General features: G+C 40.9%; 2 protein-coding genes and 1 non-coding gene across 10 annotated transcripts in view; 1 reads left to right on the top strand and 2 right to left on the bottom strand.

Annotated features, from left to right (window-relative positions):
- The window catches only part of LOC140610456 (uncharacterized), a 29422-nt gene extending 23993 nt beyond the window's left edge, over nt 1-5429 (top strand). For 4 of the 8 annotated variants that reach the window (XM_072786558.1, XM_072786556.1, XM_072786554.1 and 1 more), the window contains one exon: nt 1939-5429. In XM_072786558.1, coding sequence (XP_072642659.1) covers nt 2361-3176 — 816 coding nt within the window. In that variant the 5' untranslated portion in view covers nt 1939-2360 and the 3' untranslated portion in view covers nt 3177-5429. The remainder of the gene's footprint in view (nt 1-1938) is intronic. The other 4 variants (XM_072786560.1, XM_072786559.1, XM_072786557.1 and 1 more) reach the window with 2 other exon arrangements.
- LOC140611503 (U6 spliceosomal RNA) lies at nt 4235-4341 on the bottom strand. The gene has a single exon (XR_012012653.1). It is a non-coding gene; the product is annotated as a U6 spliceosomal RNA (small nuclear RNA).
- Nucleotides 5430-6144: 715 nt separating the features above from the next.
- KIAA1143 (KIAA1143 ortholog) lies at nt 6145-12235 on the bottom strand. Its single transcript, XM_072786562.1, has 3 exons — nt 12058-12235; nt 7286-7430; nt 6145-6613 (listed from the first exon to the last, which is right to left on the bottom strand). Exons 1-3 carry the CDS (start codon nt 12214-12216, stop codon nt 6399-6401), a joined length of 519 nt encoding a protein of 172 aa, XP_072642663.1. The 5' UTR covers nt 12217-12235; the 3' UTR covers nt 6145-6398.
- Nucleotides 12236-12252: the final 17 nt, after the last annotated feature.

Here is a 12252-nt window from a genome sequence, read left to right as displayed (position 1 = left end):
GGGATGATTGGGTGGCTCAATGGTTGAGCATCTGCCTTTGGCTCAGGGTGTGATCCCGGGATCTGGGATTGAGTCTCACATCGGGTTCCTTGCAGGGAGCCTGCTTCTCCCTCTGCCTGTGTCTTTGCCTCTCTTTCTGTGTGTTTCTCATGAATAGATAAAAATCTTAAAAAAAAAAAAAAAAGACTGAAAGAATATACTCTAGAGTTAATGTTAATTAGGAAGGAAATAGTTTGGGGCAGTCTGGGTGGCTCAGCAGTTTAGCGCCTTTGACCCGGGACGTGATCCTGGAGACCTGGATTGAATCCTGCGTCAGGCTCCTTGCATGAAGCCTGCTTCTCCCTCTGCCTGTCTCTGTGTCTCTCATGAATAAAATAAAAAAATATATATTTAAAAAAAGGAAGGAAATGGGTTTACTTGAGTAGGGTGGGATGGTGAGGAAAAAAATGACTAATTTATCCTACATCTTTCTGTATTATCTAAATATTTTAAAGTGAGGATATATTCATGTATAATTTACATTAAAAAACTAAAGTAAACAGGGGCCTTAGAGAATAAGAATGTGTCAATGTCTCTGGCACTATTCAGGGAAGATGTTGCTGATGTGTGGCACCTAAGTATCTGCTCTCAGATTCTGTGTGCCCTTATTCAGAGCATCAGGGTTTCAAAGTCTGATGCCATTCAGATCATCTAAGTATTTCTCTTTCTCCAGTTCTAAGGAGTGTCCTCAATGACTTTTTTTTTATGATTTGGTTCTTATACAGTTTTTCTATAGTGGAGAGAATGTGTCAACCAGCTGGACATTGAGCATATATATTTTTCAGTGTAGATCAGCAAAGTGACTGTTTTCTACATCACCTTGTGAATATGATTAGTATACATCAGATTCTGAAGCATTTCATTAGTATCAAAGGTGAGGGCCAGATTCTGGACCATCATGCTATAGTCAAGTTACTGTCCAATAGGAATCTCTTCCCCAAGGACCACCCCATCCTATTTTTCTTCAAACAAAACAATATTTTACTTTTAGTAAGCAGGGCTCTATTTTCAAACCTAAAGATCTTCCAGATGGTCCTAGGGAGAGAGCTACAGATGCTGAATATTTTGGAGAGAGAGTTCCAAAAAGACACCATTAAAGTGAGTGAATAGGAAGGATTAGTGTGATCGACCTAGTAGAAGTTACAACTTGGAAAGCCTTTTTTTTTTTTTTAATAATATTTAAGGGGGTACCTGGGTGGCTCACTGGTTGAGCATCTGCCTTTGGCTCAAATTATGATCCTGAGATCCTGGGATTGAGTCTCACATCATGTTCCCTGTAGGGAGCCTGCTTCTCCCTCTGCCTTTGTCTCTGGCTCTCCCTCCATGTCTCTCATGAATAAATAAAATATTTTAAAGAATTACTTATTTTTAGAAAGAGAAGGGGGGAGCAGCAGAGGAGAGGATGAGAGAGAATCTGAAGAAGACTCCCCACTGAGCACAGAGAGCCCAACATGGGGCTCGATCCCAGGACCCTGAGATCATGACCTGAGCCAAAACCAAGAGTTGGATCTTTACTGAACTGAGCCATCCAGGCACACCTTTGAAATCTTAAAGAGAAATTCTGAGTGTCCCTAGACAATGATGTAAGCTTGTACTTTCTCAAATGGCATGAACAAGATATTGTTTACAGGCAACCTAAGAAAATATAATTACTTTTCACCTATTTTTTGAGGAGTAGAGACTGTAGGTAGGTGGTAATTTTCCCTAACATGAATTTACCCAAGATTAGTATGCTTATCCCTTTCACATCCTACTGTTTATCACTCTGGATAATCCTAAATTACCTGGATTCATTTTTTAGTATTTAAGTGTTCCACAATCACAATAGGGAATTTTATAGATTTCCCAAGACCTGTCACTACTTAATCTCTTCTCCCTATTATCTAATTTTTTCTCTAGGTCATTGTGATCCATCTCCATTATTGAGAAGAGGATAAAATCAAGATTCCACAATGCAGGTCCCTTGTTCTTCATACAGGACATTTTCCTTCATGATTTTTTTTTTTTCAGGCAAGAACACCAAGCCTGACACAACAGTGTTAAATGACTTGTGGAAGCTGTGGAGTGTCAGAGAACCTGGTTGTCTGGGGTTTGCATTTGGAGAAGGTGAAGACACATGCTGAAGAAGGTGGAGGAGGCATATCCTGCAGGAATGCCCAAGAGGACAGTTCATGTACTCATATACCCAAAGCTTTCCCAGGACAGTGTTACTGTAACCATAATCATCTCTGAGAAAGCACTTTGGAAATATCATGATTTTGGGAGAGAGTTTCCTCTAAACCTGAAACTACTGGACAGACATTCCTTGTATTACAAGCAGCATGAGTTCCAGCCAGATTCCACTGCACATGAACCCTCAGAGTCGTAACATGCGGAAGAAACCTTCAAAGTGTAGTGAATGTGGGAAATTCTTTACTCAGAGATCATCTCTTACCCAGCATCAGAGGATTCACACGGGAGAGAAGCCCTACATATGTAATGAGTGTGGAACTTGTTTCCGTAAACAGTCAAATCTTACTCAACATTTGAGAATTCACACAGGAGAGAAACCATATAAATGTATCGAATGCGAGAAAGCCTTTCAAACAAAAGCAATCCTTGTTCAGCATCTGAGAATTCATACTGGAGAGAAACCCTATAAATGCATGGAATGTGGCAAAGCCTTTTGTCAGAGTCCATCCCTTATCAAACACCTGCGAATTCATACTGGAGAGAAACCGTATAAATGCATCGAATGTGGCAAAGCCTTTAGTCAAAGCATTTGCCTTACTCGTCACCAGAGAAGTCATTCTGGAGATAAACCTTATAAGTGTAATGAATGTGGGAAAGCCTTTAATCAGAGTACATGCCTCATGCAGCATCAGAGAATTCATTCAGGAGAGAAGCCTTACACATGTACTAAATGTGGTAAAGCCTTCACTCAGAACTCCTCCCTTGTTGAGCATGAGAGAACTCACACTGGAGAGAAACTTTACAAGTGTAGTGAGTGTGAAAAAACTTTCCGCAAACAAGCACACCTTAGTGAACATTACAGAATTCACACTGGAGAAAAACCTTATGAATGTGTTGAATGTGGGAAATCCTTCAGACACAGCTCAGCACTTGTTCGACACCAGAGACTTCATGCTGGAGAATAAAATTTGAGATATAACATTGTGGAAAGATTTGTATGAAAATGCCAATCTCCTACCCTCCCCGAATTCTTAGAACTTTAAGACCCAGTCTTCAGCAGGGATGAATGTTCTGTATGTTGAGCAAGACACAAAGTATCCTGAAAGTTAAGAAAACAGACTCAGAACTAGGTAGTCTTGAGTTTGATGCCTTCTCTGCCACTTAATGGGTGTAAGACCAGATCCTCTCTGAGCCTGTTTTCCCTATCCTCCTCAAAAGTATAATGAGGGAAAAAAAAAAAGTATATTGTTATCTTGAGAATAAAATGAGTTGTATATAATAAATAACTGCCATTAATTGGTTTTGAGTTATAGATGTTCCAGAAATTATATAAATCTGGCTGCTGAAAACAAGCAAAGTTCGGCATTAGATTTTGGTTCTTAATGTATTTTCAAAAAAACATTTTTTATTTTTTTATTTTTTAAAGATTTATTTATTTATTCATGAGAGATACCCAAAGAGAGGCAGAGACATAGGCAGAGGGAAAAGCAGGCTCTCTCTGGGGAGCCCGATGTAGGACTCGATCCCAGGACCCTGGGATCATGACCTGAGCCAAAGGCAGATGCTCAACCACTGAGCCACCCAGACGTCCCCCATTTTTACTTTTTATTATTATTATTATGATTTTTATTTATTTATTCATAGAGACAGAGAGAGAGAGAGGCAGAGACACAGGCAGAGGGAGAAGCAGGCCCCATGCAGAGAGCCCGACGTGGGACCTGATCCAGGGTCTCCAGGATCACGCCCTGGGCTGCAGGTGGCGCTAAACCGCTGCACCACCGGGGCTGCCCTTTTTATTATTTTTTAAAGATTTTATTTATTCATGAGAGACACAGAGAGAGAGAGGCAGAGACATAGGCAGAGGGAGAAGTAGGCTTCCTATGGGGAGCCCAATGTGGGACTCAATCCCAGGACCTCAGGATCATGACCTGAGCCCAAAGTAGATGCTCAACCACTGAGCCACCCAGGTGTTCCCTGGTTTTGTTTTATTTTATTTATTTTATTTTATTTTATATATATATTTTTAAATATGGAACGCTTCACGAATTTGCGTGTCATCCTTGCACAGGGGCCATGCTAATCTTCTCTGTATCGTTCCAGTTTTAGTATATGTGCTGCCGAAGCGAGCACTGGGTTTATTTTTAAAAAACATTCTTGAAATTGGGCCATGATTTCATGCTTAATCTACAGAAATTTATTTAAACTATGTCCAGATTTAAGAAGAATACAATTTTTTTTTAAATTTATTTATCATTTATGATAGTCAGAGAGAGAGGCAGAGACATAGGCAGAGGGAGAAGCAGGCTCCATGCACCGGGAGCCCGACGTGGGATTCGATCCCAGGTCTCCAGGATTGCGCCCTGGGCCAAAGGCAGGCGCCAAACCGCTGCGCCACCCAGGGATCCCAAGAAGAATACAATTTAAGACCAGTTTATTCTTGAGAAAATTCAGATTGAATCAGAGAAAAAAGGAAATTATTGGGATTTGAGCAGATCTTGTGAAGTATACTGCTGGGTACCCTGAAGAGCTTTCTTTGATTTGACACCTCCCGCTGTTGGACCTTATTTCACTTCAAGCTCTAGACCTCTCTTTCCATGAAAAAGGAAGTCTTGGTGATACTAACTGAATAAAAACTCATGTTGCAGGACCTTTGTGTGTTGGGCAGGGGGTCAGTGAGAAGTTATAGAATTATAAAGTGGGGTTGAAATAGAGGAGACCATAGGCATGTTGATTAGCATGTGGCTGTACTTGCTTGGAAATTTGTGAAACGGAATAAAGAAAATGTCACTTAAAAATGGAGTTGGGAAGCCAGAGAGGGGAGCTCACATATATCACACCTTACAGCCCTTTGCAGAAACAACAGAGCCATACCTTGCATTCCTAACAAGAAGCCTACTTTACTAACCCCCAGCAGGAAGAAGGAAGGTTTTCTCCTTGCCTGGCAACAGCCTAGCCAATGAGACTGTCACAACTCAGCCAATGAAAAAGCATTCCACTTCAAGCTCTCAGTATACTCCAATGGACATTTTATCACAACTCCACCAAATTCCCTCTTTCCTCTGTAAAAGAGCAATCCCCTCCTTGTTCTCCTGACTTGTCTATGGTTTTGTAGTAGCTTGTATATCCTGAATTGCAACTGTCTACTATTCTCAAACCCATGTTGCTGGTAAAATAACTGACTTTTATTTTTAAGGCTAATAAATTCTAGGAGCACAACACTAAGGAGCCTCTTAAGGGAAAAGGAGGGCAAGAGACATTGAATTCTCAAGTGTTAGCAAGTGGTACCACTGACCAACAACTTTTGGTTTATTCTTCTCATGTATCAAGTCCAGAATCCGTAGCTGGTGCAGCAGCTTCTTGAGGCATGCTATCAGGATCCAAGTGCCTTGAGTCTTTCCACTGTACCACCCAGAAAAAGGGTCTGCCTTCCTTAGGGCAAAAAATGGCACCAGTACTCCTAAGTTTCATGTACATGCTCTGGGATGTAGCAGGATGTAGCAAGGACAAAGTTTCATGCTTGCCAGACCTGCTTTCTTATATCAAACACCTGGTAGCTTTGTTAAGCAGACTTCTATTTGTATCTCTTTTTGTTATCAACTACAGTCAGCATGTTATACATTAGATCCTTATTTCTATCAAGATCATTTGTATTAGATCCTCACTTGTACAAGTTCCACTTTTATCTCTAAAATTGCCGGAGCTGTTATATGGCTACCTTTAGCAGGAGCTGGGGAACTATTCTTAACTAGGCACATTATCATCCTCATTCAAAGTGAGCTTCTGCTAATGTAGAAGATTCAATAGGTGCTCTGTTTAATGACAAAATCCTCTGTAGCAATTACGTTAAGTTTCTGAATTACTGATCTGGAAAAATGCTCACACTATAATGTCATGTGAGAAGCAGGAGAGAAAACATATACAATGTAATCTTAATTGTTTAAAAAATATAATTTACATACATACATACCCCACATGTGGGAGTTCCAAAATGTTAATAGTAGCTATTATCTACAAAGTTAGAATCATGTCAAAGAAGCATTGATAGACAAAATTTTTATCATACTAAATTTTTTCTGAATTCTCTGAACTTTCTATAATGAACCTTTATTATCTTTAAATAGAAAAAAAAAAGTCACTTTAAAAAACACCCCATAAGCTCTTGAAGACTAAGTCCAAAATATTTACACTTATGCAATTTCATCTTCATTGTCAAAAGAAAGGAGGGAACTGTTTTTTATTTGCTTTTGTGAGTTCTTTTTAACTGAGTCCTGATTATTTATTTCATCTTCCTTTGCCTTCCTCTTTTTTGAGCTTGCTGTTAAACCTGAGTATTTTTCATCTGATGAACGCTTGACTGGTTTCCGATACATGATTCTTCCATCAACTGCAGCTGGTTCTTCATCTGCAGCAAAGACAAAGTTAAATAATTTTCTTCTCTCATTATTTTGTCTTTATTGGAGAGTCAAATGGCAAGAAAATCTCAGGTGGTTTTTAAGGATGTCCTGAGTTAATTCAGTCTGGTCTTCTCCACTGCTTCTAGCTACATACCCATAAAACATGCGGTCCTTTAATAAAAACTCACGTCCTGAAGTATTCCATCATATTGCCAGTCCCCAATTAATTACAATCAGGCTGTATTTTTAAGTATTATGAAAAGTGATTGTTTGGAACTCCAGCATTTTTACTTAAGGCAATGTAATAAATATCAGGAATAATGAAAACTATACCATGTAGCATACCACGGTTCAGGCACTGATTAAATACACCTCTGTTGACTAATCTGTAAGCCTAACCACCTTTTTTTTTTTTTTTTTTTTTTTAAACAGGATGTTTTTATTTAGATTTGCACTCCTAACAACTCAGTAAGGTAGGTAACATAGTCCCCATTTTACTGATGAGGTTGCCAAGGCTCGGGGGTGAAATAACTTGTTCAAGATCACACATCTGGTATGTGTTAAAGCCAATGTTTGAACCTAGGACTATCTCTTTCAAACATTCCATATTATTACATAAGACAATTTCATATTCCAGGCTTCTTACATGGTTAGAAAAACCAGATTACTTCCAGACATACCTGCTTTGGCAGCTTTTATTTCTGCTTTAATTTTCATGACTTCTTCAACTGACAGGTCTCCTTTTTTTAAAACCACCACTTGGGGCTGTTCATCTTCTTTGTCACTGTGATCACCATCTTCATCTGGGAGCTGAAGCTGGGTTCTCTAGGGGAAAACACAAACACAATATGGAAGCTGCTAACCTTGAACCAAATATAAGTGTTCTCTGTGAGATGCTGTGATTACTAAGTGACAAGGATAACTTTATTCATTAAATATATTTGGCAATGAATTTTCAAGTAACTCTTAAGGGCCTAACCTTGCCACATTAGGGAAGAAGTCTACTTTCCAGTTATACTGGGCAGTGCCTGCCCGAAGGGATTAATTTCCATCTCAGCAGGACCCCAGCCTGCAGGTCCCAAAGTAGGGGATAGGGGGGCTCTGCTTCATGGACTGCCAGCATTCCCAGCCTCCTCAGGGCATGCTAAATCACACCAGTTCTCTCTGCTCTTCATCAACTGTTTTCACTTCCATCTCTTCTCAAAGTCTGACAAAAAAAAAAACAACAACAACAACAACAACAACAACAACAAAACACCAAAGTACTAAAAGGCAGTCTTTATTCCACCTTTGATGATCTTTCTTCCCTTCTAATAGTTTCAGTTTGGTGGGCATCTTATCAGCTATTTTCTAATAGTATAAAAATAGGGAGTATAGGAAACATTCGGTATATAAACAGGATATTGTACATATTACATGACTTGATTTCTTTTCTTTATAAAATTTCCCAAACATAAAAAAGTACAGAGAATACCAACAGAAACCATGTATTCACTATATACATGTAACAAGTGGTAACCTTTGGCCAGTTGATTCAGATTTTCAAAAAATGTCAGTTACTGAGACACCTGGGTGACTCAGTCAGTTAAGCCCTCTACCTTAGGCTCCCTGTTCAGTGGGGAGTCTGCTTTTCCCTCTCCCTCTGCCCCTCTCCTCTGCTTCTGATCTCTCTCTCAAAAAAAAAAAAAAAAAAAAAGTCAGATACCACACAAGCCCTTCCCTCCCAACGTTTTTACTCAAAAAAAAAAAAAAATCTTTGTATAACACCTTGGAATTATTTATTAATACGGAATTATCTACTTTAAAAATCACTGCCTAGTATTTAATTGTGTATATGGTCCTCTCATGGTTTATTTTACTGGTACCCTGTAAATACAAATTTTAGTGGTTTCTAGTTTTTTCCCACTATGCTTTGTTTACTTTCTTCTACTATGCACTTGTTTTTGTTCACTTTCGTGAACTTATATGTAAGATAAATTCCTAGAAGTGGAAATGCTGGGTTGAAAGGAATGCATACCCACCACACGTTATTCAAGTAACTTGTTACTCCACCTCTCAAGAGTCCTGTCTCCCCAAACAGGGCAACAAAGCCCTCATGATCTGGCCTATGAACACAGCATTATTCTGTACCACAACCACAGGCTCTGGACACCAGCCAGGTTGGAAGACTGCAGATCCATGAACATATTACATTAGCTCCTCTGCCTCCCATCTCTGAACAAGTTCCAAGTGCCTAGAAACCCCATGGCCCCTGGTCCACACCAACTTGAGCTGCCTTATAGACTTAGATTTTTTAGAAGTACATTCCTAATGTCGCCTCATCTTCTTTCTCACACTGTGCATAGCTCATAGGGAGCATGTGCCAAACAGAGTTATCAATATTTTTCTGTTTCCGCTAGGTGAGCTCCTTTGAGAGACACAGAGCCTGACAAACAGCAGGGATGATACAAGGAGTATTTGTTGGTTTACTCATGAATGACTAATAAGATGAAAAATGATGAACTACCTAAAGCCCCGGAGGGGAAGTCACTCACAGGCACATTCATTCATTTTGTCTATATCCGAAGTCTGCTCATTTGACACAAGTGCATTCTCTTTAATAATATCCATGTTAGTGCACAGATTACTCATTGGTTTTGCCTATTTTTTTTTTCTGAAAGATTCCAATAAGTCATCACAAACTAGTAAATAAGTATTTTTCACCATAGAAATGGGAAAATGAAATAAAATCATTCCTGGGGTGCCTGGCTGGCTTAGTTGATAGAGCATGTGACTCTTGATCTTGGGATTTTGAGTTCAAGCCCACAATGGGTGTAGACATTACTTAAAAATAAAATCTTAAAAGAAACAGTCAAAGAAACAGTGGCTGCTCAAAGCCACTCTTGAATTAACTCTCAAGATGATGAATAAGATAATTTAACTCAATTATGTAATTATTTCCCATGAAACTTATCTTTTTGCTAACAGATCACTAGAACAACGGTTATAATGCCAACCTAAGAGTACGGTTGGTTTCTCAACCACAGACATGGGGTGTCCCTTTATGGAAAAGTCTCTTAACTAGGGAAGTCTAAATAATTGATATGAATTGGAAAGTGCCCCTCTCCCCAAGTTTTTTTTATTTATTTATTTATTTATTTATTTATTTATAGACTTGGAGACTTGGCATTCCTTTTTTTTTTTTTTTTAAGATTTTATTTATTCATTCATGAGAGACACAGACAGAGAAAGAGAGGCAGAGGCACAGACAGAGGGAGAAGCAGGCTCCATGCAGGGAGCCTGACATGGGACTCGATCCCGGGTCTCCAGGATCACGCCCTGGTCCGAAGGCGGCGCTAAACCGCTGAGCCACCCAGGCTGCCCTCTCCCCAAGTTTTATTTATTTTTTTTTAATTTTTATTTGTTTATGATAGTCACACATTGAGAGAGAGAGAGAGGCGGAGACATAGGCAGAGGGAGAAGCAGGCTCCATGCACCGGGAGCCCGATGTGGGATTTGATCCCGGGTCTCCAGAATCGCGCCCTGGGCCAAAGGCAGGCGCTAAACCGCTGCGCCACCCAGGGATCCCTCTCCCCAAGTTTTAAAATAGCATTCCAAGCTAGAATCTTCAGGGTGTTAATTATTTACACATGATCATTACAAGAATCTCAAGCAAACCATAAAATTAGGTCTCATATTCTCCTCATTGCTAAATCTATGTCTCTTTCTTCAAATCTCATCCTTTGTCATCATTACTGGTTTGGGTCCTGGGAAATCAGTCACTCTCTGATCATGTTATCTCTAACCAAAAACGGCTCCTTGTTGCCTACTGAATAGGCCATGTGGCCTCCCTTCAACCAGTTCCTCAATCATCTCTACACAGTCCATGACTCGCTTTTTAAAAAAATTTTATTTTATTTTTTTAATTTTTTTTTTTTTATTTATTTACTTATGATAGTCACAGAGAGAGAGAGAGAGAGGCAGAGACACAGGCAGAGGGAGAAGCAGGCTCCATGCACCGGGAGCCCGATGTGGGATTCGATCCCGGGTCTCCAGGATCGCGCCCTGGGCCAAAGGCAGGCGCCAAACCGCTGCGCCACCCAGGGATCCCTAAAAAATTTTATTTTTAAGCAATCTCTACACCCAGTATAGGGCTCAAACCTACAACCCTGAGATCAAGAGTCACATCCTACACTGACTGAGCCAGCCAGGTGCCCCACCGACTCACCATCTTTATACCTTTATCTACCCTTCCGGAATTCCATCTCTACTTGCTGTCCTACCCATGCTCAAGATTCAATCTAACTATCCCTTCCTCTGTGAAGCCTTCCCTGACAATAGTCAATGCAAATGGTCATCTACTACCTGGTGCCAGACACTGTGCCAGCTGCTGGGAAAACACAGAAAGATTAAGATACTAACTTGGAGAGTTTGATTTAGTGATGATGATACACAAGAGAGCAAGTAATTGCAATGCAAAATGATGACTATAACAGCTATGAACAACGTGAAGAGATAAACAGGAAAAGCAATGCTTTGGAGGAGTTTTGAAGAGGTTCACAGAGGTAGTAACCTGTGAAGGCAGAGATGAGACAGGAAAAGTTTTAAAAGAATATGGTATTTTGGAGATTCATTTCTCTGTCCTTTCAGAGCCTAGCACAATGCCTGGTCTTAGCACATACTGGGTTGAGTAATTTCACATAAGTCGATCTTGTTTCCTTTACAAAGCTCTAAGTGACTTGAGGAGTGGGTATTCGTGAAAGCACTAGACACAGTGCTAAATGAATCCTCTATGTCGCCACGCAACCCCTAAGCATAATAGTCTCTTCCTATTGAAAGCAGCAGGGCAGGTTCTGGTGTGAACCAATTAGCCCGAGAGCACTCAGAAGTTGATTATCACGAATCCCCATCCCTAAACTATTCAGGTGTTTCTCCTCCTGAAGCTCCTCTTCTATTTAGATCCAGGATATTCTTAAACATGCTTTGAGGGGTGGAGATGGGGGGGAAGCAGGCAGTAAACAACAAAGCATAAAAACAGATCCAGGGCATTCTTCCAAAGATGCTTCAGACTTTCAGGCCTAGGACATCAGGTCATTTGATCGAGTGGCTTCGGTTTCTTTTATCTGGAAAACGGGACTAAGCTACTACTCGTCTTGCGAACTACAGGTTTTGGGATCAGCGAATAAGACAAGAGAGGAAAGGAATCTTTCTTAACCATCTACCAAGGACGAAGCGCTTTACCAGCATCAAGTCATTTTCAAGAATACAACAGCACTACGAGAAACGAGAGACTCGCGGGCGTACGAGGCTGTAACTGAAGAAGACTAGCCTGGGGGCTGAGACCCACCCAGATTCCAGGCTGGGAGCAAGTGGGAGGAGGGACCTGTCAGCGCCTGGCCTCCAAGTCAAGACAGAACCCGGAAATGGCAGGGCGGCCCGGGTTTCTGAGGTCCCGCGACTGGCCTGGGCTCACCTTGGTTTCCACAGTGGGCCCTTCCCTGTAGCCGACACGTTCCTTGAAACGGGCCAGGAACGCCGGCTCGGCTGGCCGCACGTACGAAACCTGGTTCCTCTTGCTCATGGCTGCTTCGGGGCAAACACAGGTTCCCGGCGCCGCCTGGAGATGGTACATTCGCGACGGCGCCTGCTTGTGACGTCACGTCGTCCC

This window comes from Canis lupus, chromosome 19, assembly GCF_048164855.1.
Source record: "Canis lupus baileyi chromosome 19, mCanLup2.hap1, whole genome shotgun sequence".
NCBI lineage: Eukaryota > Metazoa > Chordata > Mammalia > Carnivora > Canidae > Canis > Canis lupus.
The sequence above is the reverse complement of the archived record's forward strand: the minus strand, read 5'-3'. Positions and strand labels throughout refer to the sequence as shown.

Coding starts and splice junctions, on each gene's coding strand:
- KIAA1143 (XM_072786562.1), bottom strand. CDS start 12,216: ATGTACCATCTCCAGGCGGCGCCGGGAACCTGTGTTTGCCCCGAAGCA. Junction 7,431..12,057: donor GGCCCACTGTGGAAACCAAG/GTGAGCCCAGGC, acceptor GTTTTCCCCTAG/AGAACCCAGCTTCAGCTCCC. Junction 6,614..7,285: donor AATAAAAGCTGCCAAAGCAG/GTATGTCTGGAA, acceptor TCTTTGCTGCAG/ATGAAGAACCAGCTGCAGTT.